Raw genomic sequence first — 21261 nt, forward strand, 5'->3', positions numbered from 1 at the left:
CCTAAATTTCGTATGCCATCTCAGCTTGACTAAAGTTAAATGCTTACTAATTCTTTTTGCTCTCGATTTTAGCAAAACTTCACATATACAATCCTTACATGTTATGTGTGCCAGACAGTCCGACAAAAGATGACACACATGCTTAGGCGCTTAGGAGATACTTACCCGTGGTGATGTGCTTTTGATTTTGTTTTGATTTTCTGTCAATGTTCTGCACAGGAAAGTGGCTATGTTCAACAACATCACACTGCCAATTACCCTTCTCAAGGCTGTCCATGCACTGTAGATGTACACTGAAGGTTCCACAACTTCGGATTTAGTGACATGTCTTTGAGCCTCCAAGAGGTACGTGTCGCTAGATCCAATGTCTACTGTATCACGTGTTGGCGTGCACGCGAGGGGAGTGCAGAGGCGAGAGAAACCACCGTGAGTTGGGTGTCGTAGTGTACGTAGTACATTTATTGAGTACGACTCCCGGTCATGCCCTGACCATCGACTTTAACTCGTGTCGTGAGTACAATTTTGTACTTCATCAATGCCTACGAAAGTTTTCTGCTTACGAAAGCTGTTGAATTAACGGACAGTAGAAACTTGCTAATCCGGACCTCACTAATCCGAATCCTCGCTAATTCAAATTACTTTTGGCGCCCTGCCTTGCTTACCCAGATGCTATTAGGCAGCCTGATCTTGGTTGCGGTTATCTAGTCTTCAGCAAATGCGCGCATCTAACTATTTTAAATCCTAACTGTCAAGTTATTTAAAAGTACATTTAGTTATTGCAGCAGTGTCCTTACCACAAACATGACATGGGTGTAGAAATATGTAAATGTTCTAGTGGGTGTCCGAGGCAAATTTAGCCCCTCCAATAGCATTTGTTGTTGTATGGTAGTTAGCATTTGGTTTTGTGGTATAAGGAAATATCTAAATCTGTGCTTGATCCTACTTCAATATCGTATACTGTTATGTCTGGACGGTTATCAGATGTCGTATATCTATAGCGAGATTCTCGTTTGTGGTGTATTTGAAGACTGCTTGCCTGTCTGTCTGTCTGTCTGTCTGTCTGTTTTGTCTGTCTGTCCATTTTTCTGTCTCATAAATCACAGCTTTACAATGAAACGCAAACTAGAGATTGCTAATAGTGTTCTCAAACGTCAAATACATTTTTAAAAACATATTTTTCAAGGCCCAAAGGAGCTGAAAGACTATATTCGATTGTCTCTGCCTGTCAGCCTACCTGCCTGTGTGTCTGCTTGTCTGTCTGTTTGTGTTTCCATCTACCTCTCTGTCTGTCCGCCTGTCTGTCTGCTTTAGTTGAATAGTTAGTCCGTCTTTGTGTCTGTTTCTGTTTCTGTCAATCAGGGGGTCAGTCAGCCGTGCCTTTTCTTTTTTGGATGTATGTCTGATATGTCTGTACTTTGTACACATTGAAGTCTATCTATTCATAGTTTTCCTTACTCTTTTTTGAAATATTTGGCAGTGGCTTTGTTGTAACAGGTTGAGGAGGCTGAAATAGAGGCTAAAGACATAGAAGGAGCAGCTTTGGACAACAGAAAGCGATTGAAAGTCGTCATAAAGCAGGAAGAGAGAATCGGGGAGGAAGAGGAAGAAGAGAAGACCAAAGAAATCAAGAAATAAGAAGCCAAATCAGCAACAGCTGCAGAGCAGGAAGAACTCAAAGTAGAGCATTTGTTGTTGTATGGTAGTTAGCATTTAGTTTTGTGGTAGTTTGCTTATCAATTTGTGTGTATTGGGATGCCTAGCTGCTGTCTGTGTATTTGATTCTCTCTGGGCCTTGTGTTTGTCACTTGTTTGTTTGTTTGTTATTGTTTTAAGTCTTATTATGTATGTCTTTATATTATGTGTCGCTATGCACCTGCATGATGGGCAATTGGGGTCTTACCCCGTCTGGGCGCCCACCAACCTGGCGGGTGAGCACAATAGGCACATATTTAATATATATATATATATATATATATATATATATATATATATATATATATATATATATATATATATAATGGTATTTTTCATTTACTTTTAATTTTTATTTATATATTTTATCTTTTTTATTATTAATTTCTATTACTTATTTTTCTATTCTTATTTATTATTTGAATTTAATTTTTCATTTAAATTTTTATGTTTTTGCTCTTTCATATTTTCTCTTTATTTTTATTTATTGTTTAATTTTTATTTTTGCAATTTTTGTAATTTTTTATACTTTGTTTCTTGTTTAAATTTAAACATTTTTTATTAATTTTAACCCTCCTAAATGAGAAGTTTGTCCATCATTGTTCCATTAGTCAATTAATTAAATAAATTCTGTTTGGCTGGTAGTTTCTTTGTGTGTTTGTTTGTCTTTCTACTAGAGCCGCTTGTTTGTCAGTAATGCGACGTGTTGTGTAGTTGTCAGTGTTTACTATTTAGTAATTGGTAGCTAATTTCATCGTTGACATTTCGTCTTTGCTAGGGCGTGGCTCATGTTTTGACGCCATCAAATTGGTGTTGCTGTTTCGTCAGCATCTTTTGTTGAAACCTCTGCAGACGAAGTCTTATTGTCCAGAAAGGAACTTCGTGATATCAGTGATGCTGTGTCGTCTCTTAAAAAGCCACTGTCCGGAAAAAGAGATCTCGCTCGAGAAGCTGAAAGAAGACAGAGAGGAATTTCAGAGTGTAAGCAGATAGAGTAGGCATGTGAATAAGGTGGATTGAGTTACTTCTACTAAATTTACGGTCTTTTTCTATTTGTCTGTCTCTTTGTCTGTCTGTCTGTCAAATTTTCATATATTTTTATACATCAAAGCTAATACAGGTGAAACTAAAGTAACAGCTAATGAACAACAAGTGTCACAACTACAATTACAATTACACAAATAACAATTAGCATTAAAAAGCTCCCCTACGGAGCCTACAAACCGAAATTTAGTTTACTGAATTGAAAGTTGAACAACATCTAAACTCTGGTCAGTATTCTGTCCATATGTTACTCTGATCATCTTTCTAGCCAACACCGAGGCATTGCAACGCTGAAGTTGTACTGACAAGCGTCTTCTCCAATGTGTTTTAAAATCTGAGGGATTGTTTCTTCCTTCTTCATCTCTATATAGTTTGGAAAGTTTATTGAGGAACGTTGATGCTTCTTCTCCCCACCCACCAAAGTGCTCGAAAACTAGTGGAATAAGGGTAGGAGTGTACCCTCCAGGCAACTGCTCTTGAGAATATTTGCTATGTTTGATGTCTTCTCTTCTTTTTGCTGCAGCTCCATCCGTAGTTGCTGTCTGTCTGTCTGTCTGTCTGTCAAAGGTATTATATTTTCATAAATCAGAACTATTACAGACTAAATCAAACTAAACAATACACGATGTGCTACAGTTGACCCTAGCAATCTGTCTGTCTGCCTGTTTGTCTGTGTACCTTTTGTGTCTACAGTAAGTGATATGTCATATTTAGGATGTAGCTGACTTGAAGGCTGAGTGTAGTTCTGTATTATCTGATGAACAATTAGAGGAATCAGTCTCTGCATCGCGTGTCGAAAGGCGATTTGACCACATGATCAATGAAATTGATTTCACTCTGAAGAAACTTCGACAGCAAGTGGAGGAGCAAGACACAACTGTCACAGTGTAATTACGAGACAGGACCTGTTTGAAACAGCCATATATATTTTACTTGTAAGTACGTCTTGCCTGTAGAGGTGACATAATGACAACGAAAGAGCTAGAAAATGCTATTAGAACAAAAAAGAAAACATTAGATGAGAAGAAGATTTAGCGGATATGTGAAGTGCTGGATGATGACAAGGATGGTTTACTCATAGTGGATAATGTGATTAAGGTAGTACAGCACAGTGGTCAACAGCTTGATGTGTGTGTGTGTGTGTGTGTGTGTGTGTGTGTGTGTGTGTGTGTGTGTGTGTGCATGTGTGGTGTGATAGTTCAGTTGGTTATAGAGTCATCTTATATGGAGGGAAAACATCCGGGACCTTGCAGGGGTGCAGGTTTAAGTCACAGTAATGGCGAGCTATGGCGTAAATTCCGTGAGTAACAAACTTAAACACAGTTGCCTCTTTCGACTCAGGAGTATAAATGAGTACATGGTCATTGACTGGTTTGGCAAAGGCCCTTGACTGCACAAAGTCCATCATCCACTTGGGTCCTTGTAGTATTACAGTTGGCGTTGCAGTCGGTGCTCCTGCAACCTCCTGGCCAGGCTCTCGGAGATTGCATAGCACGGCCCATAGCTCCTACTTAGTGCACAGGAACCCAGCCATGTGGCTGGGGGCTTAACCATAAACTGCAGCTCCTTATCCATTTGCCTTTTTGTGTGTGCGTGCGCGCGTGCGTGTGTGTGTGTGTGTGTGTGTGTGTGGTGTGGTGTGTGTTTCAATAGGAACAAGTTTAAAAATGTTAATATCTACATACCTAGGTAATCGAATTGATTGTTTGCGAGGATACTGACCTCAAAGCGGCACACGTCTCCAGCAAAATGGCTATACTGAAGAAAGAAAATCAAGTCAATACTGAAAGTTTACAAGGGAAAAGCTCATGATGTACAAGTTGCATTTTTATCTATTTTGTGAAGATTATTAATATGTAATATGGGTGTTGCAATCAAATGTAATAGATATATGCATTTATTAGCAACCCCTCTGATTGGTAACACAGACTGAACACATGTATCACATATGGATGACACTGGACAAGTTGAGATAGATCTAGAGTTAGAATAAGCAATTTTTAATACACTCAATACTTTTTATCAATCGTAAATGGTTTAGTCTATAAAAAAATTGCATGGATACTAAACAGTGAGGTATATTTCATTATGATTGGTTTCAGTAAAATTTTCACACACACACACACACACACACACACACACACACGGACACACGGACACACACACACACACACACACACACACACACACACACACACACGGACACACACACTCACACACACACACACACTTACACACACACACACACACACACACACACACACACACACACACACACACACACACACACACACACACACACACACACAGACACCATACCATAAACCATAAACCAGCCCATCTCAAAGATGATGGCACAAACAGTGAAAAAAGCACATATCTACTCGGTTTATCTACTATCAGTTTGAAATTTGGTAATATATTGTACAGTGTCCTGAATCGTTTAGTTCTCCATGTAAGGGTATGCGAGGTTATAAGGGGAGTCAGTGTTGAGTTGGACTTTAAGCGTGAAAATGTCTAACAGTATTTCTATCATAACAACTGGTGACCGGAGTGAGATCAAAGTCAACACGCCTCGCACCTACACAGGAGAAGGGAACCTAGCGGCGTGATTAAAGAAAGTAAACGTGTGGGCTGCCTTGAAATGTTACAGCATCGAAGAAAAAGCTCTGGCCATGGCATCACGCCTAGATGGACTGGCTTTCGAGTGCTATGCGCGCATGAGGGAAGAACACCAAAAAGGCCCAGCAGTGTTTGCAGACGAACTCAAGCTGGAGTTTGTCAAGCAGAGACAGAGATCGATTTACCGCTATCCACGAGCTTACAGGACGATCCTGGCGCGCAGGTGAGTCTCCAGCTTTATTTGCACATGTTGTTTGCCGCCTTGCTAAACTGGCATATAGCGGATTTGGCGCGGATGCCGTCGATACCATAGCGAGGGATTGCATTTGAAAGGACTACCATCGGGGGTACGTGTGGCCCTGCGAAGAGACCCGCAAACTACGGTCAAGAAAGTTCAAGACCTAGCCGCAGAAGTCGTACGATTACAATGGCTGGTGTGGGAAGCACGACACCTTAGACTACACGCGTTTCCCCTTCAACGTTTTCAAACCCGGATGCATCTCACGCTAGCCCGTCTTTAGTAGATCAGATTGCAGAGCGAGTCTCTCAATTGATGACTGATCACGACGATGGCACCAGCGAGACGGAAAACAGCCCCGTGCAGGTAGTACGACACAAGACAGCTCCGTCAAGAGGCAGGTATTCTGGCTATTCAATGAATAGCGGTCCAAAAATGCGATCGCTCATTTTCCACGAATGCTCCATCTGTGGTGGGACAACCACACGAGGAAGTTCTGTCCACATTGCGACCATTGCTACCGCTGTTTGAAATCGGGGCACTACGCACTTGAATTTAGAGCTAATCAACCGTCCAGACATTTCTTTGAAAAAGGCGGTGTTATGGCCCTAGCAGTTGAAAAGCACGGGCGTCTTCGTGTTGATGTACAACTTGATGGGCCGGGTTATCACCCTTTCCTCGTTGACACGGGAGCAGAAATAAGTCTTATTCCCGCGTCGGTCGCCTCCAATATTAAAGGCAAGATCAACCGGCAATTGTCCCGACAACTGGTCATAGTCGATGGGTCTAACATCCTCTGCAAAGGCGCGGTTACTTGTAAGATAGGTGTTCGACCACGAGATATTTCAGCGCAATTCTACATTGTTCCGGGTATCACGGAGGAAATTCTAGGACTCGATACGTTAACTCATCTGGAGTTACAAATTGACACGAGAACGCGACGGTTGCTCATTGACGGTCATGCCATACCCGAATGTGAATGGCCTCGCCCTTCTGAACGATCACGCTCGCAGATCCAACTTGTCAGGTTCGGAAAAGTGTATGCTAATACTGATGAATACATCGCTCCTGGCCATAAATACACTGTTCGGGGTAAGATTCACTGCTCAGGTCTACGTCCAGGCGAGACTTGCACAGGTGTAGTGGAAGTAACAGAGCGGTTGCCGGCATCCCACGGCCTTGTAGGACGCTGTGCGCTTGCCGTTGGTGGACCATCACAACACGTCCCGGTCAAGGTTTTCAACTTGTCAGAAGAAACAGTACGCATCCACAAGAACCAGAGCTTAGCAAAGTTTACAGAGGCAATCACATCTACCAACGCAACGACAGGACCGCCAGACGTTGACAGGATCACGACCGGAATCATCTCACAGATAAACAATCAAGACGAATACAACATTTGCTTTGCAAGTATCATACCGTGTTTGCTTACGATGGAAACGAAGGACGAACGTCAACCATTGAGCACACAATTAAGCTGACAGATGACGCATCAGTGGCTTCTAGATACCGGCGTACCCCTAGCGGGTGGAAGCATGAAATCGAAAGAGAAGTATAAAGGTTACGGAATACCGGTGTTATCTGACCGTCAACGTCCTCATACGCGGCTCCGATTTGTCTCGTAAAGTAGAAGGACGAGACTATGCGCCTCTGCATTGACTATCGCCAATTAGACGCACGTACCAAGAGCGATGCGTTTCCCACGGGCAACGTACTGGACGTTATCGAAAACATGGCTGGCGCGCGCTACTTTAGCACAATTGATCTTGCACAAGGCTATCACCAGGTACCAGTCGCTGAGGCCGACAGAGAGAAAACCGCTTTCCGTACTTCATCCGGTCTCTGAGAATTTACTCGGATGTCGTTCGAGTTGAAAAGAGTGCCCGCGACCTTTTGTAGGGTGATGGCTCGTGTTATCGGACATATGTCGCCAATGCAGTTGGCGATCTATATAAACAAAATTTGCGGTATTTCTGCGACGTTCGACTCTCATCTGTAACACCTCGAGGCCACGTTCACAAATCTTTTGGCCCACGGTCTCCGCATCAAAGCACATAAATGCAGTTTCGCTATGGCGGAATTCATCTTCTGTGGACACAACTTAGCGCCGAGGGGATACAACCGTCCAGCACTAAACTGGACGCCATCACCAGGTTGCCTGTTCCATCCACGCCTAACAAAGTCAAAACTTTTCTTGGGGCGAGTGGATGGTACAGAAAGTCTTTAAGAACTACGCCACAACAGCTGCCCCTCTCACAAAACTAGCAAAGGCGGGAGTTAGCATTCAATTGGACGCACGAGTGATAAACAGCGTTCGAAACATTAAAAATACAATTGATGAAGTAACCGTTGCTAAGTCATATTCGTCCAGTCGGCACTCTCATTCTGACAACGGATGCTTCTACCGTTGATCTGGGCGCGTAACTCGCTCAGGATACACACGATGGAACACATCCTGTCGCTTTTTTAGCAAAGCTATGACTAAAACAGAACGGAATTACTCGACATACGACCGCGAAATGCTCGCTATAGTATTAGCTATTCGGCACTTTCGCCACCACCTGCTCGGCAAGCGGTTTTTGCTACGTACTGACCACAAACCAATGCAATATTTTCCCGTCACACGAGACCATTGGGGTAGACGCGCTCGATGGCTAGCAGATCTACAGCTGTATGATTTCAGCATCCAGTACTTTGAAGGTACCCAGAATTGCGTCGCAGATGCTTTAAACCTTTTGGGTTTTGCAAAGGAACCCATTGACACAATTGCCAAAGCTACGGCAAGTCACGACAAGTCATTGCAATTTTTGGAAGACGACATTCGGACTGCCCAAGCAACAGATTCTGACATAGCGGTAGTCATGAGGCTGCTCAAGACTCGTCGTCCTCCGTCAGCCGACGCATCCCCTAGTGTGAAGAGTTTTCTGCGACATGATCTTTATCTTGCAGAAGACATCGTTTGGCGCCAGGCGCACGACTCGAGACAGTTGGTCGTACCATTCTCGCTTGTACCACAAGTCTTATAAGTGTCGCACGATGACCCTACGGCAGGACACCAGGGAGTCAACAAAACCCTCGACACGCTTTTCGCCCGTTTCTCGTGGCCTAAAGTTCGCCAGGATGTTGCTGCATATACCCAGTCGTGCCACCGGTTGCGGAGAACGTAATTATCCGACTGCTTCAGCTAAAGCTCCGCTTTCCCAACACCCTCGCCCTTCTCGTCCGTTCGATATCATGGAGACAGATATTAACGGGCCGTTGCAACTGTCCCCAGACGGATACCGCTACATTCTAGTCTTCCAAGATGCTTTCAGCAAGTATGCGAAAATGACTCCCATTGCAACTACATCGGCCCACACTGTTAGCACCAAATTGAGAAAATGCATCGGACGCTACGGCATACTGCGCACCATCCATTCCGACCAAGTTGCTTGCTATATGAGCACGACGTTTAACGACTTGTGTGCTAAGTATGGGATCCGGCACCATGTCTCTTTAGCCTACCACCCGCAAGCTAATGGCCCAGTTGAACGGCTGAACCGTCCTATAGGAGCAGCTCTGGCAAAAGTCGTTCACCACTCTTAAACCGACTGGCCAGATCGACTACCGGACGTGCAGTTGGCATAAAACTCTGCCAAGCATGACACGATTAAGGCGTCTCCGTTTCGCGTCATTTTTAAACAGGGAGCCCGCACAATGACCGATTTCTTGGCGGACCATCTCCAATCAACACCGAAAGCAGATGTACAGCAATGACAAGAACGAAACGGTTTCTCTTAACATCCCCAACAGACAGACACATTACATTGCACACAAGAACTATATGAACGTGTCGCAGACCATCTCAATATCGCTCCTTTATTAAAACAAGCGCGGTATAACCAGCGCACACACCACTCGCCATACGGCCCTGGCAATCACGTATGGCTCTACCAGCCACGTGTCCCTCGCGGCAAGGCACGTACACTAACGACGTATTGGACTGGACCTTAAGTTATTGTAAAGCGTTGCTCAGAGATCATTTATGTCATGCGTAAGCTAGGCGGCAGAAAGGAAAACGTCTCTCACTACAACCGTATGATGCCTTATGCACATCGTCGTCCACCAGTGCCTCCCAGGAACACACAGCCACGCAGTCCACCGCAATCTCACCACCTACCAGCGTTGATAAGGCGCAAGAGAACCAGAGAGAATCGGAGTGGATGACTGCGGACGAAGCGAAACCATCTACCAATGACGAACAACGAATGTGCGAACGACGCAATACGGATCGCCCACGACGCCAGCCCAGAATGCCAATACGTCTCGACGATTATATCATAGACAATAATATGACTTAACGTAGTTAATTATTGTTGACAGATTGAGTTGATTTATAACGTTGCGTTGTACTTATTAGTCTAGAGTACCAATGAGAAACGTCTGGACCCGCTCTCATTTAAGGGGGAGCAGTGTAAGGGCATGCGAAGTTATACGGGAGTCAGTTTTAAGTTGGATTTTGAGTGCAAACATGTCTAACAGTACTTCTACCGTTACATCCACACAGCAAGAGGTATCAAACTGCTGCTTTATTCTAACCCAACAATAGAGATCGCCCGCACACACCATAGACCATTGTTCTACTACTTTCCACGCTGGAGACCAACTTCTTTCGTCCATGCCACGACGCCATTTTTACCGCTGAACTACGGTCACGTGGCCTCCGTCTCTATCGGCGATAACCGAAAATAGACGTAAATACACGAAAATGAGTACTTCGACGTCGCAAGCAATCGAAGCACTTTACAAAGTGGGAGTAGCGGGACGGGTGTTCTTCGCAAAGAAACATGTCGCCGTAGGCTTACTCCCAAACGCTGGGTGTGGCATTCCTGTCGATCTGAGATGGTTTATCTCGATGATGATGATTGAAGATATTGCAGAAGCGAGATTGTAAGCCGGAGAGAGTCAAATCTTCCAGAACCGCCACTCTCAGGAGGCTGCCATGCTACATCCTGGAACACACACTCACACACACGCGCGCGCGCGCACACGCACACACACACACACACCTTGAACCCGGAAGTCGCTCATATTGCACAGCAGTATGATAGCGGTGTTGCACTGATTATTGCCATTCTCTATTGCAAAAAAAGATAACCAAATTTTGGTTTGCAAGACCAAAATTGGTTGATTGCTATCAAATCTTGAACTACTCCTCATGTCAAATTGACACACACTCACACACACACACACACACACACACACACACACACACACACACACACACACAGACACACACAACACACACACACACACACACACACACACACACACACACACACACACACACACACACACACAGACACAGACACAGACACAGACACAGACACAGACACAGACACACACAGACACACACACACACACACACACACACACACACACACACAGACACACACACTCACACACACAGACACACACACACACACACACACACACACACACACACACACACACAGACGCACGCACACTTGAAGAAAACCGACACTAAATCTGTACACCAACATCTTCAACAATCATTCCATTCACAGATATTAAGTTAATATTCAATATTCACTAAAGCACTACAATTCACAGTCTATCAGAGTGACTCTCTGATTTTGCACAAGAACTGGCACTATTAGAAGACATCACCGCCGTTACTGTCTGCAATGGCTTAATGAACCGTAAAGAAACAAAGCCAATTATCGAAACTACAAAGGATTTCAGCTAAAATGATTCATAGTTTCCAAACCAACTGTAGGTCCCATCGACAACAAGTGGACCCATTATTTCTCCTAATCCACTCATTATTGCGTATAAGCCCAATGTAAATGTTCGTCTCGCAGGACCATACAAATAGTGGCACAGTCATCCTGCAGAACCTTTGTAAATGGGATTTACCAGCATATAGGCTGCAAGGATAAACATTCCCAGATATCTACTCTGTGCTCCCTTCGTCTTCAGAATAATTGAGAGAGCAAGTACAAGAAATAGAATACTTGAGACAAAGAATGCCAGTAGCATTATGTTTTCTAGACCGATTTTGTCTGATAGTATGAGGCACAATACGCAACTGGTAATATATAATCCCATCAGGATGGCAGCGAGGATGCTCACGGTTGGATCACTAGTAGTCCAGATGGCTAACATAAAAGGCTCTTGATAGACAGTCACTGCCATTACGGGAATATATGCACACAGAATGACTACACAAAAAGCACGTAGTAGCCCAGCATCACGACGTTCATAGACTTTTTTGTTCCCCATAGACATTCGTTTCCTTAGTAATGGATGTCTGGGTTTTGTCTCTCGGCACGAAAGAAGTCGAGATGACCGGTAGCCACGGCGACAACAAAATCACAGTAAACAGACTCAAGGATAAAAATATCGTTCCTTTGTTGATGTGATTGTTAGCAAACAGAGTGCGCAAACCGATTACAATCTGGCTGCTAGCAAGGCTCCCAAATCCAGAGCTAACGGAAAAGACGGCTCCAGCAAATCCTGGTTTATCAGGTAGCCGACGTATTGCCAGCTCAACCATAATCATGAAAATTGTACTTATTCCAAAAGCCATTAGTGGGAACATAGAAATGTAGAGGATTTGTCCGATTACGTTCACCTCTTTACAAAAAATGATTGAGACTCCAGCAATTCCTTGAGCAGCAGCCAGCATGATTATTGCAGTCACGATCCATCGAGTTCCCACAAATCCGGTCAGACAGGATGCGAAGAAGCCACTGGCTATCCAACCGACTGCCAGTGCCGAGCTGCCGTAGACTGTCGCAGAAGACGAGCAGGGAGGAGAGCAGGCAGTTTGTATTGGGTGGATGAGATAGCTAGTCACGTATTGGACTCCACCTGCGAATCCATAGACTGCACAAACAAGGAGACAGCACACGACGAATGCGGTCATTGTTGGACACTGCACGGTCTGCACCCGTATTACTGTTTCCTGCTAGTAGATAATCACTCTCATTTGACATACCAAAGCCCCATGTTGACTAGCTAGCCAGCATTGTGTAAGGTGCGCAGTGTTGTCTGGGGTACCAAGGCACATACGGGTTTTGCTATCAACTGATTTCGGCAGTCGTCAGCGATCAAGCAAGTCTTGGCAGAAACTCTTACTATAGAGGGAAAGGACTTTTAAGAAACGGTATTTAGTTTGCTAGCTGCCACAACGAATGGGAACTGTTTGACGTTCTGTTCTTTCATGAATTCTAGAGAATTTGAAGGGGTACGGTACGTCTCACAGTCGCAGCTTGCAGTATATTGCTGAAAGGATTGTACCGGACTGCCACTCTTGTGAGTTTAATCGAAAAAACGTATTTTTAATATACGTTTCAATTATTTTATAACGAAAATCTCAACTATTCAATTTCTTTGTATTTAATACTACATTATATTTACTTACACGTGTGTATGCTCTTGTGTACGAAATTAGTGTCACGTGGGTTGCCACGTGTAAAGGAACCTCCTATTCCAAAAATTTAAAATGCCAGATCTGACACTGAAAAAGAAGTAGGAGGGAGAAGAAACCGTCTGGTAGACACCTTTTCTGCGTGTAACATCTTACTTAATAAGTGAGATTTGTAATCTGTTGCTTATTGTGATTTATGGTTTTGGCCTACTTATAGAGGGGTCTTGTCTACTGTACAAACAGCAACCAGATGCAACACCTCTAAAGGGCATGGCCAAATGAGGTTCCAGGCATCTTATTTGTGGTGCCTCAGGCAACTACCAGATGATCTGTAGTCGAGTCAACGGTAATGGCAGGTAGTGCAACTGTGTTGGTTACAATGGTAGCTGGAACTGCTGCTATTGGATGTTACTAAGGGTTCTGCCCACGGTGGTTGGGCTCGACCAGTACTCGGCAAACACTGACCATCACTCCACATGTTCCGACCACCACTATATACTCCAAGACGTCTAGCCTTGCCATAGTATAAACATGAGACTGGGCAAGTTCTCTAACTGTTGACAGAAGTTGGAGGTTTCTTAGTCTGCTCTTTTAGATCATAGACCATCAACAGTGCTATACATTCTGTTTGGCACTTTCTTCTCCGAAATAAACCACGTCCTTAATGCAGCAGATACCCGACCACCACTCCAAAAATCCTGGACAGAACACTGTTTACTTTTTTTGACTATTTTGCAATGACTTGGAAATTCAAGATGCTGTCAGTATAACAGTCATTACACTACAAGTTCACATATGCAAGAGCTTTATGTTGTGTTATTAATTAAAATTTTGCCATCCGTTCTCGACGCTACAAGTAGCTGTTAGCTATGTAGAGCGTCATGTGACATGCGTTGGTCTTATTATTGCACATGAGCCTGTTGAACGATCCTACTATAATACGTCGTTAATCCTCAGTAGTGTGTGTGTGTGTGTGTGTGTGTGTGTGTGTGTGTGTTTGTGTGTGTGTGTGCGTGCGTGCGCGCGCTTGTGTGTGTGTGTGTGTGTGTGCGTGCGTGCGCCAATGTCATTAATTTTTGTGGCAGTGACATTCACCAAATCACAATTTTGAGTGACTGTTATATTATATATAAAGCCTTTGCTAAATTGTAGCATGCATACATGCAGCCTACCACATCCACTCCTCACGAAGGACGAAGGGTACACTCATTAGCTCTTGCATGCAGGCTTAATTAAGTAATTAGTGTGCGGCAGATTGGTTCCAAATGCGGACACGCAAGAGGCTTGCCTGATAAGCGGGAATCTCCCACGTTATGCGGGAGAATTGGCAGGATTGTTGTTAGAATCCTTGTTGATCAACTTGTGGTGCAGTGCTAACGATACCATCTAGGGAACACCTCTCGCTTACACACGCACGTGCAGCGTTTTTAGCTCCTCCTTCCGCGATCATCTGTAGATCGACTCACGTGCTGCCACAAAGATGTCTAGTAGATGGCGAAGCTAGAAAATCTAGAAACTGTAGTGACAGTAGCGTACAGCGTACAGTAGCGAGACACGAGTTTACCCGAAGAGTAAACAGAGCCATAGATATACATATTATTGCGTTTATGTAAATGGTTTGGCTAATGAAATGATCTCCACAGTCCGTGACGTCGTTCTTGTCCTAGGAGATAGGCGAAGTCAACAGTAGACACAGACGAGCTTGAAGGGAATAGAAACGTACTGTACATTGAAAAATAGTGTGTTATGCTGTAATGGCTTGTAATTACATTTCTCTCTGTTGTATGGTTAGTTTCGTCTCGTGATTAGTCTCGTTGGAGGATTGAATCAGGAAAGTGCAACGCACAAGGAGACTGGTCCCGAGACAGTGGCTGTATGGTTACTGTCGATCTACACACGTTGATACTTGTATTATATTATATATCTTCAATTTCCAAGGCTTGTATGTTGTATTTGGGTTTTCCATTGAACTGAAACATTTTTTATGTTGATAAGCGATGTGTATGACATGGTGCTTATAAATTAATTAATTATGTATGCAGGATTGAGAGAGTAATCCTATACGAGTGAAGATTGAAGTTGCAAGTAACTTATTGAACCTTGGGTTGTTTTGTTGTATTGAGCTATATTGCTGTTGAGATGGCTAAACGAGATTATTTTGATGTGTTAATTGTTTGCCCCCGGGAATCAGAGCTGCAGGCTGCACTTGAGGTCTTTCAACCCGACCCCAAAAGAAGCAGCACGTTTGAAGGAGCTTACAGTGATCTTCCTTACAACATCCGTTTATGTCGTGGATGGAACGGTTTGCCATTGTCTATTGCCATGGTAGCTCAAGTTGAATGTGGTGGCATTGAAACCATGAAGCTTGTTGCCGACTTGGCAAAGGATTTCGCTGTTGGCTTGATTGCAATGACGGGCACTTGTTCAGGAGAAGAAGACAGGAACAGAGGAATAAAGTATGGTACAGTTGTTGTGGCAAAGAGAACAGCAACAGAATGCGAGGGGTCAAAGAAGGCAGACGGAACTGTTCAATCTCATCCTCGCAACATAAAATTGAGCAAAACGCTGCTTCCATCATTGAATGAGCTTGTCCAGACAAGAGAGAATCGCAAGTGGTTGTCGTATGTTCCTGCTGAATTATATCGTCCTAGTCCACGATATGTAAAGGACTTGTTGTTGGAGTGTGTTATTAACAAACAGCCAATTGCGAAGAAGATGCTTCTAACAAATGTGGTGGACAAGCTTCCAACCCTCACTAAAGTCAACATCAACGAGACTTTGGAGAATATGCAGAAACAGCAAGAACCATTGGTGTATGCAGAACGTAGAACTCGAGAATACAAGTCAACTACAGCGGGGGAGCTGTATCCTCATGACCAAGTCGAATTTCCTTGTGAAGACAATACCATTACTGTTATAGCTGCATCAATAGGATCTATGTTAATGGAGACTGAGAAACTTGACACAGAAATGAAAGAAGTGAGGCTGCGTATGGCAGATCACGACATCAAAGCTATTGATAGAGAAGCTCATTTCTTTATGGAACAAGCAACAAACAGCTTCAGCCCAGGATTGCCAGTTGTGATGAAAGGAATATCTAATTATGGTACCGAGGCCAGCAAGCTGATCTATTATGAACCTTATGCTGCTTCTACGTCAGCTGCATTTCTGAGGCATTTTATCACTGAAAAGAAGTCTGTCATCAGTAAGTAGTGATGTTCAGAGTGCAACCTATGAATTCAAATGTATATTATGTAATTTTGTAGGTTGTTTGTCAAGGGAAAGTCATCTGTTTGATTTGTCTGCTGTTGTGAGTGGCAGTTGGCGTGATTTAGCTGAAAGTCTTAACGTCAGCAAGTCTGATATTGAGACGGTAGAATTGGAGGTTCATACGAAGAGAGAGCAAGCGTACATGATGCTGTGCAAATGGCAGTCCAAGTTTGGAGACAATGCAAAGATAGAGATGGTTAAAGAGAAGATGCAACACATTGAAGAAAAGAAGAAGGCTGAAGCTATTGACAGTAAGAGATCAATTATGTATATGTTGATAACTAACGAACTACGAATATTGGCATTTTTATTTTAAATACCATTTCCACGCTTTGCTACAGTTTTTGTAATAACTAAGTTTAACAGAAAATCTGGTTTTGTTATTGTTTTTCTTGCACTTTAAACTTATACTGATTGTAGGTGTGCTAGGTTATTTAATAGATATCTGCTGTTGATTACAAGGTCTGTATTATAGAATAACATTGAACACTAAATTGTGATATTTATTTTGTGTTGGGTACAGTTTTTCCTATTCAGCTAAGGGAAGAACAACAATTTTGTGGGCGCAAGATGCAATTGACAAGTTTGGCCAACACACTGTGGGTAGGAAAACCTCCAGATGTGTCTACGGCATTGGTGTTTAGTTGTGTGGTTTGTACAAACCAGCTAATACGATTATAATTAAGATCTTGGCAATATTGTTTTTGTATTGGATATAGGTGGTTAAAGGAATGGGTGGAGTGGGGAAATCATCTTTGATTGCTAAATATGCGTTGCTATGGAAACACTTGTATAGTGATGGAGTGCTGTATTTTAATGCAGAATCGTGGGCGACACTTACAAGCTCAGTCATATGCAATGTAAGTGAGCACATCTACATAGTTTAATATTGTGTCAACAAGTCACCACAGTTTTTCATTACAGCTCTCAGTGTTGTGTCTAACTTCCGTTGCATGTCGACAAAGTCAATTTGAAAACATCAGCAAGAATTCGTTAGAAGTTAACAATGAAGTGCTGCTTGATTACGTCAACAAGCATCACAAAATGCTGTTGATTTATGATGGTGCAGATGATCTCTCTTTCTTGCCTGAAGTTCTTCCCCGCTCGTCTTCTCTTGTTCATGTGTTGATCACAACTCGATGTGATGATTGTTCAGCGTTGCAGCAAGTAAGTGCTGTTGTCCCTCTTGGTTGTTTGGAAGATGAAGATGCTGTTTCAGCTCTATCCAAATGGTCTGGTCGCCAACCATCTACCAGTCAAGAAACAGCAGCAATAACTAAGTTAGCAATCGAGCCTCCCATAGAAAAGCTACCAATTGCTCTTGCTCATGCAGGCACCTATGTGAGAAAGGCTCGTCTTAGTTATGATGAATATTACAAATTGTTGAAAAGAGAAGAAGTGAAACTTGAGGCATTGGCATTGGATCTGAACAAGTTATTGCATTACTTCAATGCTAGTAGTCTACATGAAGAACTTTTGCTAGCTCGTTTGAGTCAGCCTGCTGATTTGAAAATTTTGACCGACATGGATGTTGATAGATTGGATATGAGAGAAACTGACAAAAATGTAGTTAAAAATATGAGAGAGTTTTTGTCTTCCAGTCATGTTCACCTCACATGGCAGATGGACATTGACTTGGTTAAACGAGATAATCCAAAAGCATTGTCACTTCTTGAATATGCATCCTTTTTGTCGTCAAGGGACATTCCAACAAAACTAGTTTGTCCTCTTGTATTTGATGCTGCTGCCAAGTATGAGTACAGTTTGTGTGTCTCAACTTTGTCTTCGCACAGCTTAGTTGAATTTCATGAAACAGAAGAAGGCTACACTTTAAATATTCATCCATTAGTACAGGCGACGGTGTTAGAACGCATCAAACAGCAACCCAATGAGACTGAACGTAAACTAACTGTGCTATGCAAACATTTGCTGACTCAAGTACCTGATCGTGAAATTGACTTGTTGTCGTTCTCAGCTGATGGACCATATCAACTTGTTTCTCACTTGTTTTCTTTGGCTAACAATGTGTTGTTAGCTGGTATCGGGACTGTGGCTTGCTTAGAGCTAGCTGTTCGAGCATGTCGCTCTTCTGTATTTTATCAGTCAGCTGAGATGTCTTACTCTTTGATTGAAAAAACGGATAACCTTCTACACCAGTGTCACTGTTGTTCAGACAAGGACAAATTGATTTACTTAATAAAAGGTATAACTGCAGCTTCACGTGGTGATAAGAAAATGTGTTGTTTGTAATAAATGTTTGCAAATGGGTTATTTAGTTAAAGCTATGCTAAGCACTGTCCATTTCCAGTCGATGAAAGTAGAAAAAGCGTTCACAGTGGCACAGGAAACAAAAAAGATGATTGACGATTTAGAACCGGACGAGAAGAGCAAAGTGTATACACAACAAAGAGATGGTAAGCTGCAATGATTGATGATGCATGTATGACTGTATGAAAAATGTACCGTAACGTGTTGTCTTGATCCGCTCGGTATTAGTAATTTTCTTGACTGCATGAAATATATACTATGCTAGTTATCAAGTAGAATTTTGACACGTTTATTTTATGCAGTTTAGCATTACCACAAAGATCAAATATTTTGTCTGTGTTATAAGCGTTATATTTTTTATAAGCATTATAATAAATTATTAACAATAGTGTTTTAGAAAACTTTTCAATGTTAGTCGAAATCTAGTGACAGTTTGGTATTGTAATCAACAATGTGTTGTAGTGCTGTGGATTGCCTATCAAATCTGTGAACAACAAAACAACGTTATAGCAGGTATTGATTATTTAATGGAGCTATTATTGCTGATGAAAACTTCAAACAAGGACCTTGCAACTGAACATATTGAAAGTAATACAGATTTGATCACTGCACAACTAGTTTAGTTGTTTTTTGTTGCAACAGAAGTTTATTTATTTGTTAGTGATTTGCAGAATGACAGACAACCTTTTTGAAGAGAGCAATGGGAAGTTAAGAAAACAAATTTATATATATTTTGTGAAACAGTTGGGTGAAGCTAGAGGTGATCATATAACCGGTGAGCAATATATTTCATTAATCTTAAGAAATGAAATGCAGTTAAATTTTTAATTTGTAGTGATTTGAACTCAAACACAGTGTTTTGTATCGTATTGTCTGAAGACACTTAATTACTTACAAACAATTTATTTTTTTAAATATTAGAGAATTTGAGACAATGTAGCCTTTCTTTTTCTGCACAATAGCGTACACTAGCGTACACTTTCTCAAGTTTGGTCACATGATTGCCTTTATTCCGGTTTTTTAGTACTCGGGTTTACGTTTGCCGTTCGCCCAAGATGTAACCTTACTTTCTATTTTCAAATTATAGCTTAATTAAAAGGAACGCTAATAAATTAAATATTAAAGTTTATTGACGTGTCATGCAGTATATTTTGTATGTCGTCAAATTTCTGATATGCAAATACACATATACAGATAGAGATTTTGTTCGTTATTAGGTTTTTCATTGTTTGTTCTTTAATTTCATATAGCTCTGCTAGAGAAGTCAGAGTTGGAGATTAATAAAGCTAATGGATCAGATGGCAGACCTGCTGAAGCATTGAAATTAGCAGAGGAAGCTTTACGTGCAGTTCAGTCTCTACCAAGTTCATCAAAAAATTTGGTTGAAATTTGTACGTAACATAGCTTTTATTATAATATGTTCTGAATTTATTACCAGTGGCAATGGGTGTTGATTGTATACTTTAGGCAAAAGCCAATTGGCTAGGTGCTATAGGAAATTAGGAAAAACCGAGATGTGCTTAGAACTCCAGAAAGAAATAATGGAAATTCGGAAAGAAACATATTCGAATCTATGTAGATCTCTACATGAAGGTTAGTGTACTTTCTTTATCTGTTCACATTGCTTTATGCTCTCATTTCTATTTATGCTTTCCAGTAGCAAGAGATTCTGTGCACGCTGTTATTGGAGTACGCAATTCAGCTGAGGCGACGGAGTGGCGCAAAGCAGCATTATATGATCAGCAGCAGCAGCAGCAGCAGCAGCAGCAGCAGCAGCAGCAGCAGCAGCAGCAGCAGCAGCAGCAGCAGCAGCAGCAGCAGCAGCAGCAGCAGCAGCAGCCGAATTTACGTAGATCTCTACCTGAAGGTTAGTGTACTTTCTTTATCTGTTCACATTGCTTTATGCTCTCATTTCTATTTATGCTTTCCAGTAGAAAGAGCATTTTTGAACCCTATTATTAGATTACGCAATTTAGCTGAGACGACGGAGTGGCGCAAAGCAGTATTATATGGTCAGCAGCAGCAGCAGTATAATGAGCAGCAGCAGCAGGTGCAGGAGCAGCAGCAGCAGGTGCAGGAGCAGCAGCAGCAGCAGCCGCAGCAGCAGCAGCCGCAGGTGCAGGAGCAGCAGCAAGAGGAGCAGCAGCAGCAGGTGCAGGAGCAGCAGCAGGTGCAGGAGCAGCAGGTGCAGGAGCAGCAGCAAGAGAAGCAGCTACAGCAGCAGCAGCAGCAGCAGCAGCAGCAGCAGCAGCAGCAGCAGCAGCAGCAGCAGCAGCAGCAGCAGCAGCAGCAGCAGCAGCAGCAGCAGCAGCAGCAGCAGCAGCAGCAGCAGTGGCAGTATAGCATATTGTATGATAAGAAACTAAACCATATCGTTACGGAAGATGATGGCATGACATCATGGTGATATTCTGTCGTTTGTGTAGGTTTTTGATGGATATATGTGATCTTCTTTCAGAAATAGCAGGTCAGGAACAATAAAATTTCAAAAATTGGAGTCTAAGAACAGACGTAGCAGTACTGCCTTGCCTATCAGTCTTATCATGCAGATTCGTATGTATTTATGCATGAAGACAAATTTTTGTAGGTACCTATATAGATACGCAGTAAAGCCAGGTTTACAGTACTACGCGGGCACCACGTGTGTACAATCATGAATGCACTTGCGACAGACATGGACGACGACGTTTTT

General features: G+C 42.5%; 1 protein-coding gene across 1 annotated transcript; it reads left to right on the forward strand.

Moving 5' to 3' along the window:
• Positions 1-12688: 12688 nt before the first annotated feature.
• On the forward strand, positions 12689-21050 carry LOC134196393 (uncharacterized). Its single transcript, XM_062665510.1, has 14 exons — positions 12689-12916; positions 14699-14750; positions 14824-16236; positions 16298-16552; positions 16825-16952; positions 17021-17161; positions 17226-18504; positions 18578-18715; positions 19032-19082; positions 19820-19960; positions 20037-20162; positions 20227-20436; positions 20501-20597; positions 20996-21050. The coding sequence occupies exons 3-14, from the start codon at positions 15171-15173 to the stop codon at positions 21048-21050; spliced, it is 3687 nt and encodes a 1228-aa protein (XP_062521494.1). The 5' UTR covers positions 12689-12916; positions 14699-14750; positions 14824-15170.
• Positions 21051-21261: the final 211 nt, after the last annotated feature.

The sequence above is a fragment of the Corticium candelabrum genome, chromosome 1 (assembly GCF_963422355.1).
Source record: "Corticium candelabrum chromosome 1, ooCorCand1.1, whole genome shotgun sequence".
NCBI classification, from domain to species: domain Eukaryota; kingdom Metazoa; phylum Porifera; class Homoscleromorpha; order Homosclerophorida; family Plakinidae; genus Corticium; species Corticium candelabrum.

Coding starts and splice junctions, on each gene's coding strand:
- LOC134196393 (XM_062665510.1), top strand. CDS start 15,171: ATGGCTAAACGAGATTATTTTGATGTGTTAATTGTTTGCCCCCGGGAA. Junction 16,237..16,297: donor TGAAAAGAAGTCTGTCATCA/GTAAGTAGTGAT, acceptor GTAATTTTGTAG/GTTGTTTGTCAAGGGAAAGT. Junction 16,953..17,020: donor CATTGGTGTTTAGTTGTGTG/GTTTGTACAAAC, acceptor TATTGGATATAG/GTGGTTAAAGGAATGGGTGG.